Here is a 26,305-nt window from a genome sequence, read left to right as displayed (position 1 = left end):
AGAGGCTGCCAGCCAACGTCAGCGCGCCGCCGCAGACCGCGTACGACATCACTGCCATGCTCTGCTACAGCTGTGCAGGAGGAAGAGGTTGTTCGCCAGGGGAGTGAGGTTAGGCGAGACCTTTTTGATGTATGTAAAGAGCAGCAGAATGGGGGACATTTGCTACGACAAGGTGACCATGATGGGGGACATTTGCTACGACAAAGTGACCATGATGGGGGACATTTGCTACGACAAGGTGACCATGATGGGGGACATTTGCTACGACAAGGTGACCATGATGGGGGACATTTGCTACGACAAGGTGACCATGATGGGGGACATTTTTTAAGACAAGGTGAGCAGCTTTAAAAAAAAAAAAAAAAATTGTACCATAATCAATACAATGAATGGCAAAAAAAAACAAAAAAAAACACTAATCAAAAAGTTGTACTGGAGATAAGGTCTAAGGGGCAATGTTTCTCCTTATGGAGAGTTACACATGAGCTCTGGCATGCCAAGGTTGGGATTCTGATTTGGCTTTTATCCCAAGTCATATTGCAAGTCTCGTTAAAGGGTCGATTGTGACTTGTAGGATTGCTGCTTCCAATAGGTGGCGCTATAGAGTTAGAGTCCTCTCTCTGAAGAGGCATCTTACATATGGGAAGTAAAAATGCCATCACATCCTGCAAAGAATGCGGTCAAAGCCAAATTTTTTTTTTTTTGTGGGGCTTCAGCCCATATACCTAGCAGAGTTTGAGATCCCCTGCTTTAAAGGATTCTGTTAAAAACCAGATTTAAGCGATTGGAAAATCAACTGACGCATCACCTGTATGTCAAATTTATTTTTTATCTATACGAAAAAGCAAACAAATCTTGTTTTCATATTGGCCGCTAGACTAATACGAGACTCGGCTTTTCAGTAGTCTCATTACCACCACAGGCAGCTGTATAGGACTGAAAACACCTATAAAGAATTAAAGCTCACCTCCTCCTGCACAATGATACAGCATGTACAGCTAAGGCTTCCATACAAACAAAGCATACGAGTCAGTGTATTACTGAGAACAGGAAGAGAGTCCAATAGTGTGAAAAAACTGCAAGATTTTTAAAGTTTTTCACTACAAAAAAATAAAAAATGTACATGCGAACTAGCCTGAATTATTATTTTTTTTCCTTTCATTTTGGTTTGGAAAGGATAGTACTTCGGTAGTGCGAGTATAAACCACTCCTTTCCCAAACAAAATGTTTCCAGATGGTTTTGGGGCAAAACTAGTTGGACTAACATGTTCCAAAATTGTGGGACCAAAAAGGTCCTTAAATATTACATTTACCAAAATGGATATTGGCAATTTCTCATTTTTATTTTTAAAAAACAGGCCATTTTTACCAATGATGGCGGGTCCCAAATTATATGGCAATACAGTTCCTGCTTCCCTTTAAGGAGTCAAAGCATTACAGGATACATTTCTGGCAGCAGGAGGAATCCAACACCACTTCAGGCATCTCAAGCGCTCCCTTCGGGTGGCAGCAGGAAGAAAAAAAAGTAATCAGGCTGCTTGCTGCCAGCACAGTTATTGGGATTTACCACTAGAGGGAGCTTAAATAACCAGACTATTCAGGGAGCTTAAACATTCAGACATTCTGCTGTCACCACTAGAGGGAGCCCATTTATTCGGATTGCCCGTGATCACCACTAGTGGGAGCTTAAGTATCCAGACTGCCTGCTGCCTACACGAGGGGGTATTCTGGCAGCTAGAAGGGGGAGCAGTAAGCGCCACCTAGTGGCTAAAGTAAACAATCTATGCACTAATTCTCCAATTGATTGCAATCTTTTCCCCCAGGGATCAGCAAATTCAAAAAAGGTGGGAAGGCTGGCCGGACTTTTAACATGGGAGATGAATCCCTAATACTCTAAGTTTTCACGTAGAGAAATTACATCCCGTCAGCTGCATTCTCTATAGTTATAAAGTTGTAGTGCTTCTTTAAGGGAAGGGACGGTCACTGCCTCACTATGTGGCGGTATAGTAACCATTAAATTACCAGCTTGGTCAATAAACCGTTACAGTTTTGTGATGCTGGGAATGTCTCCCCTGCAGGCTCCACTATAAGGGCTGGAAGACGGGATCTTGGCACGGAGCACCCGAGGCCGAGGCGTGGCGCAAGGGCCTGCGACCGAAACAGACAAAGCCAGACAGCCCTGTGGAAACACGACACTCCGCGAAAATCCACCACCCATCACCACTCCCTTCCCATGGATTACTACTTTTTTCTTTTGCTCTTGGCTTAAAGTCCCGGTTTGCAAAATACTTCATCTACAAAGACGTCTCAGAGCTGAGGATTGCGGCACATGTCAGCGGATCATAAATCTATACAGTAATCAGTCCAGCAACTTTATAAAACTAATACCGCCATGTAGCTTAACATGTATCGTGCACCCATATAACTCGCTTATGAGAAGAAAACACAGAAAAAGAAAAATATAATATAGGAAATTAACTACACTCCTCCTGTACCAGTCACTGTCACATTGTGTTCAAGATTATTGTAATTGTTTTCGCTATCTATACCCCTTTTTCAAATGTAAAGCGCCAGGGAATAAATGGCGCTATAATAATAAATAATAATACACACTATCCATTCCACTTGATACGTAGTCTGTGAAATGCATTTCTTCATAGAATTCTGGATTTGTTAATGCAGCCAAAACAAAATCAGACAAAGCTCTGCAGACTATCAAACAAGTAATGCTGGGAGAATTCAGCTCTGGAGTATAATACAGGATGTAACTCAGGATCAGTAATGTAATGCATGTACACAGTGACTGCACCAGCAGAATAGTGAGTGCAGCTCTGGAGTATAATACAGGATGTAACTCAGGATTGGTACAGGATAAGTAATGTAATGTATGTACACAGTGACTGCACCAGCAGAATAGTGAGTGCAGCTCTGGAGTATAATACTGGATGTAACTCAGGATCAGTAATGTATGTACATAGTGACTGCAACAGCAGAATAGTGAGTGCAGCTTAGCAGGCTTTAGTATCAGTGCAAGATGAGTAATAGAAGGAATTTACAAAGTTACTCAAACTATTCATGAAGATTCATTGTATGAAACTGGTGTTCATTCATGCTTAAATGCCATTTTACAATGCCTGTACCTAATACTCCCATCCACTAGGTGGTGCTTTACAATAAACACCTGTCAATAAAATGTGCAGGAACAAATAATGTCTGCCTACCAGCACACCATGTGGTTGCAAATGGTATTGCAATTATTTTTTCTTCTAAAAACCAAAAAAAGTAAATATCAGACCTTTAACTTAATGCTCTTGAAAAGTCATAGAAATCCTCAGTAACTACGAACCAAACATGGCAACACCTCTCTAAATGCCAGCAACATCATTAAAGTGAAGAGATCGATCTGGCCAGTCTTTTAAAGAATCCAAATCCTCAGACGGTCAACGTGAATCCACTAGAGCGATTACTTCTTACCCATTTTGTTTTGCAAAAACACAAAACTCATCCAAGTCCCCCCGCTTGGCGCGCGATTCTGTGCTCTGGGCAGAACTAGTTCTATCTAAACTTTTTCCCTTTTTAGCCGAGCAGTTTCCTCAGCTCCTGGGTCCAATGTAAATCACAGCACGTACGTGAATAATGCAGGAGCCAAAACCTGTCAGGTTGGGTTCTGCATCTGCTTTTATTGTTGTCCAAGCTGTAAATGGAAAATTTGGCACAACAAATTAAATCTGAACCGGGGAGATCAGCGCTGCCAAGTTTCAACAGCAATAGTCTCGATGCCTATTCTCCATCACCAACTAGATATATTTCACATTGCCAGCACATCAGGGAAAGGAAAAAAATGAAATCAAGATAAAAAATAAACCGGAGATTAAAATACTGAGCATTAAACTTCTTGTAAATCAGCATCTATTGGTACGAGTTGCAGCCATACAGGAAGAACTCCCAGATTTTAGTGGGACAGACTAATCATTAACCCAAGAGGTTGGGGATGGAGAGCGATAATGGATTGGTCATGTTGGAGTTCAGCATGCTCAATCCTTACTTTCTTCACTGACCAAAAATAAAAAAACCACGGCAGTGTCAGGAGAACTGACTTTCAACTGAACGCTCAGTCGGCCAACAGCCATCTTCAATGTATGGCCGGCTTTAACTACATGAAGGCCAGAAATGTAACATGCAATTTTAGTTGTTTTTCAGGAGGGAGACTCATTTCAGATCATTGTTCACAAGTGATCATGTGTGTACATGTATGTTATTTCTGACCAATATCAGACTTGTATCCTGTGTTTGACACTTTTTATTATTTCTGCAGGATCGCTCAGTCTTAGTCGTCTCTGAGCTAGTGGGGGGAGAAAGACACCACAACTTGGGGGGGGGGGGGGAACAGGAATCCTTCATGCCTTCTCAACATATAACATTCAGAAGCAGCAGCAGAATGGAGAGGAATATACAGAAGTACTGAGCAGTGTAGATGTGAATCCATCATGCTTAAGCTAGTGGGGGGGAGAAAGACCTCACCAGAACTTGAGACTGCATGAAGGATTCCTGCTTCCCCAAGTTGTGGTGAGGTCTTTCTCCCCCCACTAGCTTAAGTGTGCTGGATTCACATCTACACTGCCCACTATTTCTCCATATTCCTTTCTGCTGCTACTTCTGCATATTCCTTTCCTTTCTGCTGCTGCTTCTGAATGTTACATGTTAGGGGGAGCAGGGATCCTTCATGCCTTCTCAACATGTAACATTCAGAAGCAGCAGCAGAAAAGAATATACATTAGTACTGAGCAGTGTAGATGTGAATCCAGCACGCTTGCTTGAAGGCATCACCAGGGATTATGCCTCTTTGCTCCTCCAGTCCCCATAAAGATCAACTGGCAGCTGTAATCCTCTCTCTCAAGGAGCTGGTAGTGCAGCTTGGCTAGAGCAGGAGGGATTTTAGCTACACTTCAAATTGATAGCGAGTTCCTGAGACAGAGAGAGGAGAATAAGTGGTCCGTCAGTTGCCAAGGAAGCAGATTTCTCCAAAAGAATATATTATTGATTTAAGTTTAATGAAATGACCATTTGAATTTTTTTTTTTTATTCCCAGGATTTTAATGCATGTCAGTGCCGTGTCCTCTGCACCTGGAGAAGAAACCTGGATGGCGCCGTATGAATGAAACACTGAAGGAGAATGCAGCTGCATACCCCTCCTCCCTCTTCGGCCCTCCACCATTTACATAACCTTTAGAAAACCCCCTTGGTTTCCCCAAAAGATTTACAGAAAAGTAGAAGTCCATAAAGATGCCTGAAAGAGGCAAAAAGGAGAGTGTCAATTTTCAATATATATTGTTTCTCTAATATACTAAAGTTTCAAGGTCTCACATGCCACTTACTAAAAAAAAACTAAAAGCAAAAGAACCATAAAAAAAAAAATGATATAGGAATTTAGCCACCAGCTTTGACCAATACAAATTAGTTACATTGACCGTAAGTTAGGGTAGTTTTCTAAATTTCTCTCGAGTGTTAATGGGGCTGTCTTATCTACAGGATAAGTCATCAATTCCAAAACTTTAGGGGGTCCAACACCCAACATGTCCACCAATCTGCTATTTTTCACACTGGACGCATGTAAACAGGGAACGTTCACAGCATCTAGTGGCCGCTGTCGAAAACTGAAGCACATTTCCATTTGAGCTAAAAATTCCCATTAAAATACACACACTAGTGGTGGAAGAGAGAGATGTATATATTTCCCCTCAAGAAAATAAAGAATCCTATCCATGGAAATCAAAAAGGGACTGGAAACCAAGTAGAGTCCACCATAAACCATTATGGACCCAAAATGTCCAAAAGCAATTTCAGACAAAGATGAACATAGACATGAGATTCTGACTGGCTAGTTGGACTTTTCGAAGATGCCATTCTAAACAACCCAACAACAAAACTAAGAAATAAAAAAAAAAATCTGGGTATCAAGTCTATTGTCTAGATACTTTTTTTTGCAGGCCAGCTTATTACTTTTAAACAAGGAACTTACCCAGTCCTATAATGCCCAAGGTCTCCCCCCGAATTCGAGCAGCTCCAGATGCAACTTCTCTAATCTGCTCCACGCTCTGGACCCTTGTGCCTTCTCGTAACGCCTGGTGCAGCCACGTGGTTCTCCTGTACAAGTTCAAAATGTGGCACATGGTAGAGTCCGCCGTCTCTTCTACGGATGCTGCTGGCACGTTGCACACCGCTATACCTGGGATTGATAGTCAAGATGGCAAGATATCAGATGTTAATACTCCAGCCGAACTTTTCACATAAAACAAAAATTGGTCTCAATGGAAAGGTTACCCCACCAACAATCTTAATGTGTCACAACCTCCGAAACGTTTGTCCTTAATGTGGGTATTTTCATGTAAGTTATATCCTTGATAGATTTCCATTGATGGGTCCACGTACAAGCATGGCCATTTCACCATTTAGTACGCTGGCCAGAAAAAAAATTGGCGTTTAATAAATTTTTTATTTCAACAGGGGAACTTATAAAAAGCTTCTTCAAGCCCTGATTCTCCGTGACCAAGTTTGTGCCTTTTTGGCCACTTTAAGACACTCCCTCCCATTTGTGCCTCACAGAGCAGCCTTATTTTAGAGGTTTAATCCCCAAGGACTGCCAACGCTACAACCTTTCATGAAAATTCATATGTCTGGTAATTCTCCATAATGCACAGCACTGCCATAACGCTAAATCGTGAAGGTATCAGATTCATTTTCAGCACATGTTAAAATGGAAAAATATACCTAGATCTCCAGCCGATTTGATGTCAATGTTGTCAAACCCGCTCCCGATTCGGACTATTATTCGTAGCGCCTTGAACTTCTCCAAGTCCTCTCTCGTTAAAGTGATTGTGTGATACATCAAGGCGCCCACTGCCTCGTTTAGTACCTGAAATACAACAAGGTCAATAGTATTTTGAGCACTCGGCAGATAATTTAAACCCAACAGTCTCCGGTCTACCAAGCACTGCCCAAACACCCTCCATCAAAGTTGTGAAGGCACCAATAGTTCACATTGATAGTCTCCTTACCCCATTGGTTTAATTCTGCCCGATAAGACTAATTTGTGGACAGCAGATTGAGAAAGGGTGGTGGAGTCTCAAGTCTCTACTTGCCCTCTGGCCTTAAATTTAGCCCAAACACACCTCTTACCTGAAAGCCAAATATCCCTAACTTTTTGTGAAATTTGAGGATGAGCCTAAAATGCCCTCTAGCCTTTTAGGGTGAACTTAATGCGACGTCTCTAAACTTTTGAATGCCTATGTCCAACGTTTCAGTAGTTTTTGCACAACTTTACTGTTCTCTAACAAGGAGCTTAATGGCAAAATTCACAATAGGTATCTGAACCCTGAAATTTATTGGGCGATTCATGGATCAGTTACAATTGGTATTTAACAGTCCCAACATTTTATCAGGAGACCAAAAGGACACCTAACAATTGATCAACAGTACCTCGCCATTGTGTGGCTTCAAGCAGAACGTTCTCAGACCGAAGTGGCCACTGAGCTTAGTGTTAGAGTGCCATCGGCAGATCGCAACAGACTGGAAGTCACAGAAAGGTAGAGAAGTGGATGTCCTTTGAAGTGGTCAATGTGAGATGTGGCCATTGTGAACAATGTCCTTTGGGACCGGATGAGGAATACCACACAACTCCAGGCACACTTAATCTTAGGTGAGGCACCCAAGTGTCACATCAGCATTCAAAACCATTTACATCAGCGTAGTCTGCAAGGGTACTCTACCACACCACAGGAGTCAGTCTTGCATGGGCCAGCGAGCATCTTTGCTGGACGAGGGACCAGTAGGCCTCAGTGCTGTTCACTGATGAAAGCAGATACAACGGCCACCAGACATTTGAGACGTCAAGGACAGCGTCATGCATCAGCCACTGTAGTCGCCAGAGGGGCCTTTGGTGGTGGTGTTACAGTGTTGGCAGATGTGTCTAGTCAATACAGAATTGCCCTACACTTTGTGAATGGTACATTGACCAGCCCCTACTACTTGAACAACATTAATCAGAGGCATCATTAATGCCTCTGCATGAACACAGGCCTAATTTCATCTTCATGGATGACAATGCTCCAGCTCAGACGTTGTATCATTAGGGAACGGCTGCTGGAGACCGGGTTACCTCAAATGCAGTGGCCTGCACCTTCTCCAGACCTGAATCCCATATAAAACCTATGGTATCAGCAGAGTTTCCGTGCAGAAGCTCAGAACTCTTCTTGAAGGGCGGACATCAGGTTAATGAGGTTCTGGGGTAGAGTGGGATGCCATACTTCAGCAGACAATAACTCCACTTGTGAACAGCAGGAGCCGTCGTTGTCAAGCTGTAATTGATGATCAAGGCCACATGACAAGTTATTCAGACATTGACTTTTTGTTCGGGTATATCCACCACTGTTGGCTTTTGTTTCAATAAATTGTTTGTTTGAGATTAGGAAATCACCATTGCATGCTTCTGCTTAAATGCCCCATTTTCATGACAAAAGATAACTGTAGCTTGAAGATTTTCCATTTTCCATAAATTTTGCCCGAAAGTCAAAATATCCGTAACTTTGTTAAGTAGTGTAAAAGTATTGTGCCAGCTTAAAAATGTTCAAATTAGACTTCATTTAGCAGGGTTACCAATCATCCTGAAAATCCATGGACAACGCAAACCAGAAGCCTGCATTTCACAGAGAACGCAGGCAAGGTCTTCAAAATCGGAATTTGGGCTATAGACCTGTATCACTTAATTTCTGAATAATTTACTACAGCTTGCCAATGGGTCAGTTAAAATAAAATCAAAAAGTTGCCCATCCATGATTTAAATTTTCTGGACAGCTCATCAAAAACTCAAGCTGGCAACCCTGGATCTCAGTTGGGCAAGTGAATGAGCTGAAGTTCCTGAATATGGAATGACAGACGTTCATTACCCAGAATAAAATAAAATTTGTATTGGGAACAGGTATCTATTCTGCATCCTTAGACCTCATTCTCACCGTATAGAAGGACAAAAATATTAAACCACATTTGGAACACATTTTAGGATCCTATTATGGAGCTCTTCAGTCGGTCAAGTGGACAATGTAGACAGACATCACACAGAGCCTAAAATCATGGCCGACGGAAAGGATGATTCAGCGTGCAAACAAGTCAACCCCCAAGGACCTTAACATCTCAAAATGTGGCCATTTCAGGATGATACCTCTACTCTAAAAAAATAATCTAACTAGTCTTTTCGGTAATTATCATAAGCCAGCGACCCCAAATGGAAAGACCTCCTCCCGAAAACTAAAGGATGAGTAAGATCAGCGTCAAACTTTTGGAAAGTATGGATTCTGCTTGGGGAGATCCTGCTAAAGCAGCGCTCCCTTGGAAAATTGACATAGTAGGGCATTAAACATTTATTTTTGGAGGCAATGACTTGAAATATTGGGTGTACAGTCAAACCAGACCGAAAACTGAAATCTTAAGTCTGAAAAATATACAGCCCTAGGCCTCCCCATAATTATAAGACACTGGTTCTTTAATAGGGCAGAGAAGAAGTTTTACCCTCTTACCCCAGTGTTACTTTAGCTATATGGTTGCATTTGCCCCCGTCACGGATACCCAACCTGATAACACAATGGGTTTGTGTAGCAATACCAGAACGGCCATCTCATGTGGTCTATAACCACCGCCAAAATGGTCCTGTCGTCATTGACCGGTGATTATTCATTATCACCAGGGCAGCAAACACTGATCAACCCACTCAGAAGAAAAAAATATATAAAAGCTCCTCTGGCCTGACATCCATATTTGTTTCTCTCCTTGTCTTCTGAGAACAGGTTCATTAATGGTGAAGACCTACTAATTTCAATCACACATTCTTGAAGATGGGAACAATGGAGGTGTCCACCTGAGCCATTGGGACAGTGAAATTAGTAGGTCTACAACATGCTCAGTGGAGCTTTTGCTAGTCAACACTATAACCTTTGGCCCAAGGTTATGTCCATGCTAGGTTCAACCTGTGCAGCAGTCACATGGGCCCCAAGGGAGGGATAAGTGGCCACTTTCACCCATTTGTGTGTCTTTGACCATAAATGGGTCCTGCTTGCTGCTTTAGAGGTGATTTGACTGCAAAGGGCCCATAGACCAAAAAAAAGGGCCCTTGTGTTAAATAGAACGTGTTCACCCCTGCTTTGAGCTCTTCCCCAGCACAATAGTGAGCGCAGCTCTGAAGGATATATAAAACAAATAAAAAAAAATTTATTCTGAAAGCGTACAAAAAGGTCAAAATAAGTAACGCGTGTACATTCTGCTGGTTGTCCTTATAACCAACCAGTCACAATTAACATATGTAAATGCATATTGCAATAATTTTAGAACACTGATTAAGGGGTCTTCTATGAGGAGGTTTTGAAAATTTTAAAGGTCTGAAGTAGAATATAAATATATGGGGTATGGGGTCTGAATTAGAGGGGCTTCATCTTCAAGCTGAACAAGTTTAGCGGTCGGGTGTCCAAAATGGTCTAATGACTGGGGGTCCGATACAGAATTCGGATATATGGATAGAGATATCCATATATCCCCCCTTCCCTTGTCAAATGGGCATGTCCCTAAAGTGCAGAGTTGTCAAAGTAGTCACAGTTTCAGGAGTAATAACTGAGGAATAGAACACAATTGTTAATTAGCCATGTTCTATTTAAAATAAGTGTTTCCATCAAGAGGCCATATGAAGAGAACCGGTTACTTGCCATAACTATGCAATATGCTCCCCAACCCCAAAAGTGTAAAGGTCGCTGCTCTCTCGCATCTGGTACCATTTTTTATTCCTGTGCCTCTGTCCAAGATATAACCCATCTTACCTGTATTGAACTCTAGCCTTTTTAGCCAGGTGGGTGAGGTTATCAAGAAGATTCCCACAACTCTTGTTGAGGACCGCACCTTTCAGTTGTAGAGCACATTATGACCACACCTACTCAAAATGACCACACCTACTCAAAATGACCACACCTACTCAAAATGACCACACCTACTCAAAATGACCACACCTACTCAGCTAAGCTGGCTAGAATTATATACAAGGAAAAGGGCCATGTCTCAGAAACAAAGAGGCTGAATAAAAACAATGCCAGATTCAGGGGAACAATGGTATTCATACCAGGTAAAAAGTACAAAAGTTACAGAATGACAAGTGACCCGTCCACCCAAGTCCAGAACACCAAAGCCCAGACTATACAAGTATGAAATTTCTTCATCTTTAAGAAGTGGGGCTTAATTTCAGTTTTGTTAAAAGCTTTACAAAATTCTACATCTGCCACTTTTAGGAGAAACAAGTTACTTCTACAATATTCTAAGTAGCATTAAAATAGGAACGATTGAGTCTACCCTTCAGATCTCCTCATCCCGAGCAGAGGCCATCAGTCCTACAAGGAACCATGCGGTATTACTTGGTATTTGCAGTACAGAAAAAAAAATCTAGGGACTTTCCTAGATCGTTCGGGTGTGATAGATCTGAAGCTCTCCACCATCCTAAAATGATCTTTACAAAAATAATATTTAGTTAATTGAGGAACGAAGGAGCATCCAAGAAAGTAACACAACGGAGTGGGTGGAGGCAATCAAAACAGGAGCAGGCGTCCTCGATGAAGGGCCACAAGTACTGCCCTCGTTGATGGATGGGAGTCCTGTGAGTAGATAAGAGTCAGTAAGATAGGTATAATCTACCATAGCATGTGCAAGAATCGCTAAGTAGCAGCAATAAAACAAAGATACAAATTAAGGATGAGTTGTACAACTACCCTATGCCATGTAGTGTTAAATAGAAAAATATACAAAAAGTACCCGGAACATGGATGGAATCACTCACCCAGTGGCAGAGTGCCCGGGTGGCAGGAAGCCCGCAAGATGCCAGGGGAGCCACAGAACGTGCTGCAAGTAAAAGCGCTTTTACTTGCAGCACGTTCTGTGGCTCCCCTGGCATGCTATGGTAGATTATACCTATCTTACTGACTCTTATCCCTTAATGGGTGAATTGTGATACTTATTTACTGCTTTTACTTGTAGTTACATATTTATGGAGTGTCCCTCTGCCTGTAGATTTATTTGTACCCTTGTATTTTGGACTGCCCAGCAGTCTTACTGCCAGGGGTTGTCCTGTTTCTGGCACTGTTCTTCCTGATCCCCTTGCCTTGCTATTTTTCAATATAACTTTTTATCACTGTGATTATGAATCATTAATAAAGATTTTGTCTCTTTGCTAACTACTCCTTTGTTCTCCGTTTGTTCTTCAATTCTAAGGATGTAGCATGTGCCAAATTTGCAGCATTTCCCTAGACAAAGCCACAATTTGGTGCCTTGGCTGAATATCTGCTATGGATATTCCCCATCAGATCATTTTATCAGGTTGCACCCTTAGGCTAAAGTTCCTACAAAATATTTTTGACGCTAATAAAATGCAGCGTATTACATTTCCAGCAATATGTATGGGATGCATATAAAAGCTCATGTCTACTGCGCTTTTTTTATTCTCCACCCTACAGAAATGGACTTGTGATGCAATTTTTAAATCTGCAGCATGGCACTCTTGTGATAGATTGAGGACTTAAGAGGACAATCTGCAGATTGACAGTCAGGCAGTTGGCATGCGTTTTCTAAAGCTTATTAAAAGCCAACAGGAGGAAATAAACAGATTTAAAATAAATCTATATTTATCTCTATATATCATACCCATAGAAAGGGAAAAAATAAAGAAGTTAAACTACAAATAAAAAAAAAAATTCTCCTGAAACATTTCTAAACCAAATCACTTATATTGGGAACATACCCTGATGTTTTACTGATGTTGACTCAAGTCTGCCATTCACGTGTTTGACACCACACAACGGGCCATAACCTACTGTAATAAGTACATATAACTCCGAACCAAAGGTGGTGGGGGGGGTATCACCGGGACTACAAAGTGTCACTGCAGACACCACGGCCTGATGAGCCAAGAGTCAAAAGCTTAGGAGATGTCCAGACTGGCCATAAAGGACCATCTGTAAATTTACTACAGGGAGGGGGTTGAAGAAACAAGGCATTTGATATACAATGTGCTCGCCTTCTTATTAGCCCACGGTCTAGTGACAGACCTGCATTTCCAATATTACACTTTGCAAGAAACTTGAGCCCAGGACCAGACATATAAAAGATAATTAAACCATGGAAAGGCAGGTGAAAACCCAAGCTGGACGTAATCCATAAACTTCTCCTACCCTCAAGGAAACAGAAGAGCAAATTTATATGGAAGTGTGTAGGCATTTGTAATTTTTCACGTTTTCTTTTTATAACTTTTGCATATTTGTTTGTAGTTTTATTCTTTTTAAACCTGTTCTTGCAAGCGCTTTTATATTAAAAAGCTTAAACTTTAATACGTTTGGTCCTTGTATGGTCTGAAGAATCCATAACTTTTTAGAGTTTGTGGACTTTTAATATGCTTTGCTTATAAAGCGCCATCATATTCCGCTGCGCTTTACATCATGGTCCCCATAGGGAATTTAGATTGTGAGCCCCAGTCAGTATGTCTTTGGAATGTGGAAGGAAGCCAGGGAACCCAGAGGAAACCCAGAGGAAACCCATGCAATCACAGGGAGAACATACAAACTCCTTGCAGATGTTGTCTTTTGTGGGATTTGAACCCAGTACTGCAAAGCAACAGTGCTAACCACTGAGCCATCGTGCTGGCCTGTTGGACAGTAACATGTATTTCAGGGACTTATTACGCGGTGTGTTTGATTAGTGGTTGCAGAGAGTGTTGTGTATCTGGGGTGTGCGGATTTTCAGGGGGAGTGATTTATGCTTACTTTACCTCTGTTATAAACTGCAGAGTGCAAGATTGAGTAGTGCGGAAGATTAAAATTAACCCTTGTATTCACACCCCACCTCACATGTTGAAAAAGGGTGTACACGACAATTACTTAGAAGATTTAGGCCAAATCTAAAACCAGCAGATTTTGTTTTGCGAATCTGCATTAAATTTACAGCACAATACAAGTACCGTATATTCCGGCGTATAAGACGACCTGGTGTATAAGACGACCCCCTACTTTCCTGTTAAAATATCGAGTTTAGGATATATTCACCGTATAAGACTACCCCTTTTCCAACGCATACCAAACACCGGTAAAAATTAAAAAAAAAACAGATTTGAATTTAACATGGTCCTTTTTTTAATTTAAATTCTTATGACATGCAGGTATATAGCAGGAAAACTGTCACTCAAACATATTAAAATAGGGGGGACCCCACGTAATTTTTTGGGGGGGTCCCCCATTCTAATAGCTAGTAAAGGCTAGGTATTCAGCTGGGGGCTGATATTAGTAGCCTGGGAAGCTCCGTGGGTATTACCCTCTTCCCAGACTTCAAACATCTGCCCCAGCCGTCTGCTTAACCTCCGCTAGAGACTATAATGATGGTGGATCCCACGCCAATTTTCTTTTTAAAAAATCCTTTATTTTAACACTAAATGACAATTGAGGGGTTAATAAAGATGCAGTCCCTAAATTATTAATTTTGTAATTAATTTTTCCCAAAAATGTTGACGTGGGGCTTCGCCATATTTTTGTGTCCAGCCAGGTACAGCAGGCAGGAACGGGCTGCACCCAACCACCAGCTGCCTATTTGTACCTGGCCGGACACAACAATATAGGGAAGCCCTTTTTTTTTTAAATTTCATGAAATAATTTAAAAAAAAAAATACGTGGGGCTTCGCCCTATTTTTGTGTCCAGCCAGGTACAACTAGGCAGCTGGGGGCTGGAATCCGCAGCGCAGGGAGGCCCAAGCTTTCTGGGCCCCCCCCGCTGCAAATTGCAGTCCGCAGCCACCCCGGAAAATGGCGCGTTCATAGAAGCGCCATCTTCTGGCGCTGTACCCAACTCATCCAGGGCCCTGGTGCGGTGGCTCACTGGGTAATAAAGGGGTTAGGGCCAGCTTGGCATTATCAGCTGGCCCTAAGCCCGAAATTCATGGGGTCACGCCAATATTAGACATGACCACCATGAATTTCTAGTAAAGTAATTAAAAAAAACACAACACCCAGAATAAAGTCCTTTAATTGAAATAAAGACACAATTTTTTAATGTTCTAAATTAAACCATACTTACCATCACGCCCATTCCAGCTGAAGCCAACGATCTCCTGCAATAAAAGTAAAATAATAAAGCAACCTCATCCTTACCTCTCCATGGTTCCCAGGACCGGTCCAGCTCTGCTACATTCACATGACAGGCTGCACCGCAGCAGAACGCTGCCGTTCAGCTTGCCATGCGGCAGACACTGAGAAGCGCAGGCATGCTTGTGCTCCTCAGTGTCTGGCTGTGACGGCATCCAGATGAGCCGAGATCATGTCCAATGAACTCGGCTCACCTCATGCACGTCACTGACAGCGTGGGAAAATTCTCCTGCTCCCCGCATGCGCAGTAGAAGTTTCCCACGCTGTCAGTGACGGACGTCCAGGAGGTGAGCTGAGTTCATTGTCGGCTCATCTTTATGCCGTCACAGAGAGACGCTGAGGAGCGGAAGCATGCCTGCGCTTCAGTGTCTGCGGGATGACAGGCTGGATGGCAGCGTTCTGCTGCGGTCCAGCCTGTCATCTCGATGTAGCAGAGCTGGAGCTGTCCTGGGAACCATGGAAAGGTAAGGATGAGGTTGCTTTATTATTTTATTTTTATTACAGGAGATCGTTGGCTTCAGCTGGAATGGGCGTGACGGTAAGTATGGTTTAATTTAGAACAATAAAGATTTGTGTCTTTATTTCAATTAAAGGACTTTATTCTGGGTGTTTGTGTTTTTTTTAACTTTGACTATGGGGTTAGTAATGGGGGTGTCTTATAGACGCCTCTCCATTACTAACCTGGGCTTGATGTCAGCTGGCATTATAAGCTGACATCAACCCCAACCCTATTACCCCACTGCCACCGCACCAGGGCAGCGTGGAAGAGCCAGGCTAAGTGCCAGAATTGGCGCATCCTATGAATGCGCCATTTCTGGGGCGGCTGACGGCTGGTGTTTCTAGCCTGGGAGGGGGCAAATATTCATGGCACCCTTCCTGGGCTACTAATATCAGCCTCCAGCTGTCTGCCTAGCCTTTGCTAGCTATTAAAATAGGGGGGACCCCACGTCATTTTTTTGGGATCCCCCATTTTAATAGCTAGTAAAGGCTAGGTATTCAGCTGGGGGCTGATATTAGTAGCCTGGGAAGCTCCGTGGGTATTACCCCCTTCCCAGGCTTCAAACATCTGCCCCAGCTGTCTGCTTAACCTCCGCTAGAGACTAAAATTAAGGGGAACCCCACGCCAATTTTTTTTTAAATAAATCCGTTATTTTAACACTAGATGACAAGTACAGTAACCAGCACTGTCCCTGTACTTCATATATATGTGACTGACATGTTTCTATCTATCTAATCTATGTGTGAAGCTCTATTCTTTCTATTCTAAATTGTCGGGTGCCGGCTTACGCCGCTGCTGAATTGCCGGCTTTTCATATATTGTCACAGAAGCGATGCGAACTTCCCTGCTCCGGACACAGCGCAGCGCTTCTGTGACAAGTGAAAGCTGTCGGCACAGAAGCCCTGCGCTGTGTCCGGAGCTGGGAATACGCAGCGATGTGTCAGTTTCAGCACAGAAGCGCTGACTGTCTGGACCTACCGCCGCCGTATTTTAACTCCCTCCACCTTATATTAACTCCGACATGGCAGGGATACGGCCACGGCAGCTTATTAACACCCCCAGAGTATCCCCGCATGTCAATTTCTGAAAGTTCAAAAGCATTACCGGCGTATAAGACGACCCCAGACTAGACAGAAGATTTTTCAGTCTTCAAAAGTCGTCTTATACGCCGGAATATACGGTAGTATCTTTTGCAATGCATTAAGATCACATGCGAAGTCAACTCTTATTAAAGACCCTTTTGCAAAATACGGGGATTCATGCCCATGTATAAAACCTGTTTAGTACTCAAAATCCTGGAAAAACTGATCATGTGACCCTTAAAGGGTTATTCCCATCTTCATATATGAGGATTGTTGGATAATTTTTACAATTTACTGTTTAAGATCTCAAGAACGGCTGAAAATTTGATTACAGCTCGATGGCCTTGAGGCAGATTAACACTGCTGTCTAGCTTGTAAGCACTGTGCTGATGCTAGCACAAAAAGATAACAGCACTGTTTCTTTAAGCTCGCCATAATCACTGGAGAGAACTTACAAGCTCAATAGAAAAGAGCTTGTAAGCACAGCAGGTCTTCTGCTGTCAAAATGGTGGTCAGACTCCAAGGAAATGAGCTGTCAAAGTTTTTTTCTTTTATATAGTTTTAACAGTACATTGCCTTGGAGAGCGACCATTTTTAGATAGCAGAAGACATTCAGTGCTTACAAGCTCTTTTCTATTGAGCTTGTAAGCACGGTTTTGAAGTTGGGCAGGATCACTGAAGTGCGGTGTTCTCTTCTATGCCCTCTTCAGTGCAGCGCTTACAAGCTAGACAACAGAGATGGTTGGTTTTTTTTGGGCAACTAGCTGTAAACAAGTGTTAATCTCAAAAATGGCTAAAAATTTTGGATATTCAATAGATTGCAAAATTGCTTGCATTTACAAGCACTATCCGACAATACCAATTCCTGAAGACGAGATCAACCCCCTTTAAAGGCCATAAATGCTACAGAGGAGAATGACTAAGGAATCACTGAGTTTTTCTTTCAATGAAGAGAGATGGTTGGAGGCAAATATCTAAAAGTTAAGCGTTCCTTTCCCAGCAACAATAGGCAAATCGTACTCAAATTAGCGGTTAATTAAGGCAAGAAAACCACAATACGTCGCCATACATGATAGCTTGCCCCTGCCGCAATCTATTATTTGCCCCCAGCATTATGCCCCTGCCGCAATCTATTATTTGCCCCCAGCATTATACGGCTTAGTAAGAACACACTATCCCAACCTTTGTTCTTTTTAATTAGTGCTGGTCGTATTCCTACATATACTTGGACAATAAAAAAAAAAAAAAAAAAAAAAGTTCCTCTGCATCGGGGTGCACTTTGTTCTAATCCTGCTGCCCGTTGACACCCATTCACACTAAGCTTACAGAAAATCAGTGACAAGAGCGAGAGGAATCCATGCAATTCTATTTAGAAGCTCTCGCCGGCCCGTGCAATGTGGACAACTTGCCAAATCAGCACCTCGCGATCGGGCTCTCACTCAAAATTAATGGACTTCCTTTGACCAAAAACGCTCAGTACCGTGCGCTGGCGACCCTCCAAGAAGCGGGAAGTTCCAGCATGAAATACGCTGGAGACGGGCCCAGGCTCGATTCAGAAATGGGGGACACGGGAGGTCAATTCTTTTTCCGGATTCAACAGGCTACTGGTTCATTTCCCAGAGTCGACCTGCGGATATGAGCACCGGGCAGCATCTAGAACTGTATATTTAGAGGCGATTGTAGCAAAAAGTAGTATAAACTAGATCTAAACTCTGCACGGTGCATCACAATTACCACTATCCATAGGGGGCAGTATTGCAGGTAGCCAATAGTATGTCAGGCCAAAAACCTTTAAAGCGACAACCAAATGTCTAAACCAGAAATAAGTTCACAGCAGTTGACACTTTCTCTTCCCCGCTTTATACAAGATTTAGGTCATTTTTATCCATTAACAAGACTTCTTTACCCACGAAGGTGGTTTGCACGTTAATTATTAGGCCAAATTTTACAATTCTGACCACTGTCACTTTATGAGGTAATAACTGGAACGCTTCAATGGATCCCCCTGATTCGGATGTTTTTTCGCGATATCTTGTACTTTATGATAGTGGTAACATTTCTTCTATATGATTTGTGTTACTTTGGGAAATTAAAAAAAAAAAATAAAAAAAATAAATAAATGTTCATGCCCTTAAAGCAGAGATAAGTCGCACAAAATAGTTAAACATTTCCCACACGTCTACTTTACATCAGCACAATTTTGGAAACAACTTTTTTGGTGGGTTAGGAAGTTAAGGGTTAAAAGTTGACCAGCGATTTCTCATTTTTCCAACAAAGCCAAACTTTTTTTTTTTTTTTTTTTTTTTTTTTTTAAAGGGACCACATCACATTTGAAGTGACTTTGAGGGGCCTTTATGACAGAAAATACCCAAAAGTGACACCATTCTAAAAACTGCACCCCTCAAGGTGCTCAAAGCCACATTCAAGAAGTGCAATAACCCTTCAGGTGCTTCACAGCAATTTTTGTAATTTGGAAGAAAAAATAACATTTAACTTTTTTTTCACAAAAATGTTACTTTAGACCCAATTTTTTTTTAATTTTCGCAAGGGTAACAAAATAAAAAAAGAAAAAAGACCCCAAAATTATGGAGAAAAAAAAAAAAAAAAAAACTGTTTGGGCACACGGCAGGGCTCAGAAGGGAAGGAGCGCCATTTGACTTTTTGAATGTAAAATTTGCTTGAATAATTAGCGGACGCCATGTTGCATTTGGAGAGCCCCTGATGTGCCTAAATAGTGGAAACCCCCCACAAGTGACCCCATTTTGGAAACTGGCCCCCTAAAGGATTTTATCAAGGGGTATAGTGAACATTTTGAACCCAGAGGTACGACACAGAATTTGATAATGTGGCGCCCATGAGGGTTCAGTCGCCACAGAGGTACTGCACCTCAGTAGAGGTGTGGTATCTCCTCTTCCAGGTAAGGATGGAGCACTTCTCAGGACCCTACTTCACCATTCCTGTCCTGAAGGGGGCCTAAATGCACCAGGGTGCTGCCCTGGCCCGGGATAAGGAGATGGGGGGGGGGGGGGAACACACTTTGGTTACACTTATTCATTCATATTTATTTAATCTACAGCCATCTTAGGTTCAAGGTCTTTGATTGTGATCTTCACCACTGATTGTGGCTTTCTGCTAGAACCTGCAGCCTATTGAAGATACACGGTCCTCGTTCTCTGGCCTTAAGGCGAGGAGCGGGTCAGAGTTAACCACTGTCTCTACCCGGTCAAAGTCCTTACCTAAGAAGGCCTGGAGGGGAGCAGAGGAGATAGGCTCCACAGGAAAAAGGATCCCTGGGGGATAAGGACAGAGCGGCACACGCCACCTGTATTTCTTACTCTGGCCTAGTCAGAGGGATTCCTGCTGCAAGAGGGGTGACCGGGACCCCGATATCTGACTTTGTTACTTCACGTCTCAGTCAGAAAAGCATGGAGGCTTAGTGGATCCCTGGAGGGATACGGATGGAGCGGCTTACGCCACCTGTACCTCTCTACCTGCGTTCATCCAGTGGGACACGGCCTTACACCTAGTTCTAACCACACAAACAGTCAGTAGAAGACTTAGTGGGGAGAACTCACCAAGGAGAGGAACACACACCAGAGGGGTCTCGACAGGTGCTCCTGATCCACCTGGAAAGTGCTGGACCCCCTTCCTGGTGGCCGCAGTATGCCGCGAGGAGCAGAGGGAAGCTTTGCAGCTAAAGATCATCTTAATGTGAGTAAAAACCCTGGATGACTTCACACCCTGCTTCAGACTTATTTCCTGCACGGCACTGCACCCACCATTCCTCATCACACTGCCCTGAGGCCTGCTCCGCCTGCGGGGAGCCGTCCCATCTTAGCTGTCTTTAACACCCGCCTCAGTGGACTGTAGCAGCGCTGGTGTCCATCACCGGAAACCGTAGGTGGCGTAGCCGGAAAATACCACTCAACCCTGAAAGCCCATTAAATCTTTTATTGTGACCGCCCTGGGCACAGACCGGGCCCGGGCCACGACTGCAACCCCGAGACACCTACACTGACCCGGCTCCGAGTAATCCCCATTTCCCAGGGAGGGCTGTGAGAGTCACAACAACAACATTAGGTCATCACATTGATTATGTGCTCGCAAAGACTTGTTTTTGCATTGCCATATTTTGAGAGCTATAATTTTTCCATATTTCAGCTGACAGTCATGTAAGAGCTTTTTTTTTTTGCAGGACAAAGTTGACGTTTTTATTGGTACCATTTTCAGGCAAAATACATTTTTTGATCGCTTTCTATTCCGATTTTTGGGAGGCAGAATGAACAAAAACCAACAATTCAGGATTTTTATTTTTTTATTTTTTTTTAATGCCGTTCCGCATGTGGTAAAACTGATAAGGCAGTTTTATTCTTCCGGTCAGTACATTTACAGCGGTACCACATTTATATAGGTTTACATTTTGGTGCTAAATAAATACTATTTTTTTTTTAATAGAAAAAGGTTTTTTTTGCATCGCTTTATTCTGAGAGCTATAACTTTATTTTATGACTGATTGAGCTGTATGGCAGCTTGTTATTTGCAGGACGATGACTTTTTTGGAGACACCATTTTTATTTACATTAGTCTTTTTGATAGAGTTTTACTCCACTTTTTGTTCAGCGGTATGATGAGCACTGTTTTTGCTTAGTTTATTTTTATTTTTACAGTGTTCACTAAAAGGGGTTAACTAGTGGGACAGTTTTAAAGGTCAGGTCGTTCCAGACGCGATGATGCCAAATGTGTACTTGTTAATTTTTTTTTTTTCATAATAAAAATGTTAATTTTTTTTTTAAACTTTTTTGCACTTTTTTTTCACTTTATCCCACTACGGGACTTTACATTTTTAGAACTGCGATCAGCCTGCAGAAAAGAATAGCAGTGCAGGATCACCGCTATACCTTGTAACCTAGTAATATAAAGGATTGGGTTGCTCACTGTTTTTTGATGGTGCTCAGGAGTTCAGTCGTCCAATATAGGCCGAAACGTTGTTTATGTATCCGCTTTCATTTGGGTCTGGCTGACTTACCACTAATAAATTTTGGAATTTATACAAGTCAAAAGTTATTGAGTGCCTGACTTTTCTATACCCTTGTAACCTGTCAGCCCTGCAGACAAAAGCTAGTGCCTGGTGACCCGGATGTCGGCATGACGACATCAGGTCACCATGGCAACAATCGGGACCGCGTTATGACGTTGCAGGGGTAAGAGGGGCTGTTCTTCCTCACCCTGCTCCTGAAATGCTGCAATAGACCTTGATCGCATCATTTCGGGGGTTAATGTGCCGGGAGTGGTGCGCATTGAATGCCAGGTGTCAGCTGTCAGAATCAGCAGACATCCGACGTTGATCTCAACCGCACAGCCTGTGCATAATAGTACGTACCTGGTCCATAAGGCCCAGGGCACAGGGCCGTACCATTACTGACCAGAAAGGGGTTGATAGGCACTGCCGGCTCCGAGCCCTCTGTAGACCCTTGGGATTTCAGCCTTAAACACGCGGCCCTTGGGCACCTTCGAATCACATCCGGCGAGCCAGGGGCGACCGGCATCAGTGCTTATTTTCAACTGACACGTAATGCGATGCAGAGACCCGCTCGGCTCTCTGCACCCCAATACCTGCTCTAGGCCAGAGCCTAGCAACTGACGTTTGCGTCCCGGCACCGCCACACAAGAAGTCTTTGCCAATTGAGGGGGCTGTGGACTCGGGAAGCCAAACCACTGACTTTACGCCTCAGCCCGGCCTCACTACTGAGCGTGTACATAAAGCGCAGCATAGATTCATCTCAACTAAAAGCCGAGATCCTTAAATTTATGAAATATTCTGCTCCAGATCTATGCAGAATGTGCTGTAAAGCTTTTCAAAACAATTACATATTTTAGGAGTCGGACCGTTTTATACCGACTCCACAGCCCTGCTAAGCGTCCCAGCTGTGGAGGACGGGGACACTGTTCACTAAGGGAGCGAGGAAAGAAAGATTTTTTCTGTATGTGCATTTTAAGAGCATCAGAATGGGGGAACATTGCTACAGGATGGGGGCTGGAATTACTATATTGGGCTAATTGTCAAACACTTACTGTATGGGACAGATTCTAGAAAAAAAAAAAAAAAAGGACTACTTTCAGGAAGTTTTCAGCAGCCTCAGAGGCAGGATTACAATCATGGGAAACACTTCTATACACAGCCAATAGAGGATCCACCAATCACAATAGGTGATCTCACAGCTCCTCCTCCTGCACAATGACCTTTTCACACACTCATTAGACACTTCAAAAAGAAAAAAAATAAGGGCGGGATCTGTTCATCGCTGCTAATGTTCATGTGTATAATGAAACAGCATGTTGTTGTTGGGGGGGGGGGGGGGGGGGGTCTACAAAAGCTGCAGTGGTTAGTGTGAATATATCAAGATTTTTCCTCTTTAAAATAAATCAATTTGTATTTAAAAGTAAATACCCGTCAAAAGTGGGGAAAAAAGTAGCAAAAAGAACATTAAACAATGTAATAACGGGTATCGGGCCAAGTCTCTGCATGACAGACTCGCTCCCTTTTCCCCCACCCCCAACCTTTAGAAGTATAAAAGTTTTCCTGATCATACCTCTTACCACCAAAATCCAGATACCTTTATTCCTAAACATTAAGCATCCCTTATAAACTCTGCAACAATACACACAATCGTGGTTAAAGAAATTCCAAAAACAGTTGATAATTTGTCAAAAAGAGTAAATATTCATACAATTCTTTTGTCACTCAAACCAGGTGATAGATTGCGATGGTTGTGTTACCTTCTCATGGATTTCTTGCGTTGACTGTGCGTCGCAGAAAGCCACTGTGGCTACGTCTTTGAGGATGGGCATTTCTACAGTACAATCCCGGCCATCCAGCAGAGCCACAAGTGGGCGCGGGTGCATCGGCCCATTCATTATTGGAGGTCGAATGCCTAAGGGAGTAAAGAAAAATAAATTAGAATAGCGTTCCTAATCGACACAAGTTTGTCATGAGTGAAGGATAGATTACAAAAAAATGGCAGCGTGTCTTTCAGCGTACACTTCTGGCTTGTATCAAGTCCCTTTTTTACCCAGGCAGTAGATTTATACATTATGCCATTAGATATCACCACCACAAACATTTTCGTGATAAAAAAAAAAAATTATTTCTCCGCCTAGACAAACTTTAATGCCATTAGTCTTGCGCAAGCCAGGCAAAAAAAAAGGGGCAAGGTCTGCGGCAAGCCAGGCAAAAAAAAGGGGCAAGGTCAGCGCCAAGCCAGGCAAAAAAAAAAAAAAAAAAGGGTCGGCGCCCAATTAAATTTTTCTCTAGAGGACCCTCTGTAGAGTACATAAACATCCAATGAGTACATTACATGATGCCAATTATGACTCAAACAAGACTCCATGGAGCAGATTCGGCTAAGTGTTTGCATTAGAATATGTGCGAGTCGCACAAAGAAAAAATAAATAAATAAGTGTGACTTTGTGTTTTCACACTATTTTTGGGGAGCACTAAAATGCGTATAGCTGGGAAAGGAGTCTGTAGGTTGGGGTATGGTTACATCTGTTCATCATATTAATCGAAAGTGGGAACTTTTACCCCCGAAATGTCTACTGCAGCAACATTCCTGGGGAGGTACAAGACCTAGATGTGCTGAATTCATCAAGAAATCTCAAGTCAAAATACTGGGGTATAAAATTAGTTTGAGCTCCAAACAAAGTATTATAGCGCCATTTATTCCATGGCGCTTTACGTGTTAAAAGGGGTATAGCTAGCAAGTACAATTACAATAGTCTTAACCAATACAAGTCAGCGACTGGTACAGGAGGAGAGAGGACCCTGCCCGCGAGGGCTCACAGTCTACAAAAGTATTAAAACTCTAACTTTGCATGAAAGCCTCCATCCAAGCAAGAAGTTTGTCATTGGTATAAAATAAGCCATAGACCTAAAGAATCCATATAAAACATCCCCTGGATCACACAAACTTCATTCTGGAGGGAATTGTGCCAGAGATTTGGTCATTGTGAATCTACAGATGATGGACAAGTCTCACGGCCTCAAAAGGGGTAGAGACTCTGCCAAGGTGGTGGTCACCATGCCATCCCACGAACAGATAGAAAACATTTCTAAACATTTTTTGGATCTTGGCCAAGACCATGGATTTGGAGAAGGTGGTATCAAGCATGTGTATCACATTGAAGCTGAGACTTCCTGTACATTCCCTACATTTTCCAAATCTCGTTTTATTACGAGAAGCATTTAAGGTCAGATGACTTTGCTTATGAATACTTGGAATCTTTAGGCTTTACATTCCTTTATAGGCGCCTCATGGTGGAATCTCCGATTATCCATAGTAATGAAACTCTGTTATGGAGGGAGGAGAGTTGGTGGAATTATTACTTTCCCTAAAACTGGATAAAAGGCGATGGCGGATTCTAACAGACCTTCTATTATGTGCTCACATCCTTCAGGAATTGTTTGCCTTCAGCTAGAGATTTGATTAACTGCCCATGGAAGTTATTTGGTTTCCGGATGTAAACCTGGAGTGTACGGTTACCAGGAACAAGTTCGCACAGGATAACAACGGCACTGCCTTTTCCCATCTTTCTCTTGGATACCAGCCAAAGCCTTGAACTTTTCCCCTTTATTCCAACCTTTCCGTCATGTTCTGAGCGCAGCCGTTACTAATGTAGTTACTGATTGGCACCGTCCATGCCTCATCTACTCATCAGTACCAACGATACTTCACATGAACTCTACTACATGCCATGACCCATTCCTCTGTAGAAGCGCCCATCAGAAAAAGTAAAAAATAATATAATGCAATGTTATAAACTGAAATGAATAAGACTTCCTTTATTCTTTCAAAGATGACATGAGCCTGGTTTCTCCAGTATCCAAAAGTCAGAAGGCGAGACTCCCTTTAACAAAGATCTTTCATCCCCAATATTCACTCAACGTATGCCAACATGGCCCCAATGCCAGGACACATGCGTTTTCAATCAGAAGCGAACCGCCACCTCCGACAGTCTCTTTCCACAATCGATCCCAAAGCATCGGGAGTGTGCAAAGTCAATAATCCCCATTATTCTTTATCATGTCAGGAGGTCACCCCAGACACATCCAGTCCTGCCGAAACCGGTGGATTTTGCAGATTGTGTAGAGGTTTTAAGAAAAAGCAAAATACACCCCCCCCCCCCCCACGAGCTTTTCTTGAAACCTTTCACAACTTTAAAGTACATACAGGGCTCCTCAAACCCATTAAGCCACATACAATTGAACACCACCACTTAATTGTACAGACAGATTTTTCAATCTTTTTTCATAACCTATAATCCAGATCTCTAGCATTTAATAGACCATATCTGATAAGGTATATGACAAGCTAGATAATTGTGTTAAACGGATCTATCAGAAGGATCAACCCTCCTAAGACCTCTAAGTGGGCACGTAGGTCATAGGAAGCGGAATACAATGAGACCTTGATATCGGCGAGCCAATGTTTTATTCCAGAGAAATCCACTTTCCTAATAAGTAA

The 26,305-nt window shown here is 42.6% G+C and overlaps 1 protein-coding gene across 11 annotated transcripts in view; it reads right to left on the bottom strand.

The window, feature by feature from the left end:
* CTBP1 (C-terminal binding protein 1) overlaps nucleotides 1-26,305 on the bottom strand; it is a 561,086-nt gene that overhangs the window by 23,140 nt on the left and 511,641 nt on the right. For all 11 annotated transcript variants that reach the window (XM_073649110.1, XM_073649113.1, XM_073649109.1 and 8 more), the window contains 3 exons: nucleotides 23,562-23,716; nucleotides 6,769-6,913; nucleotides 6,020-6,226 (listed from right to left, as the gene is read on the bottom strand). In XM_073649110.1, coding sequence (XP_073505211.1) covers nucleotides 6,020-6,226; nucleotides 6,769-6,913; nucleotides 23,562-23,716 — 507 coding nt within the window. The remainder of the gene's footprint in view (nucleotides 1-6,019; nucleotides 6,227-6,768; nucleotides 6,914-23,561; nucleotides 23,717-26,305) is intronic.

Source organism: Phyllobates terribilis, unplaced genomic scaffold (genome assembly GCF_046119375.1).
Source record: "Phyllobates terribilis strain yellow unplaced genomic scaffold, ASM4611937v1 Scaffold_1__5_contigs__length_1240528914, whole genome shotgun sequence".
NCBI lineage: Eukaryota > Metazoa > Chordata > Amphibia > Anura > Dendrobatidae > Phyllobates > Phyllobates terribilis.
The sequence above is the reverse complement of the archived record's forward strand: the minus strand, read 5'-3'. Positions and strand labels throughout refer to the sequence as shown.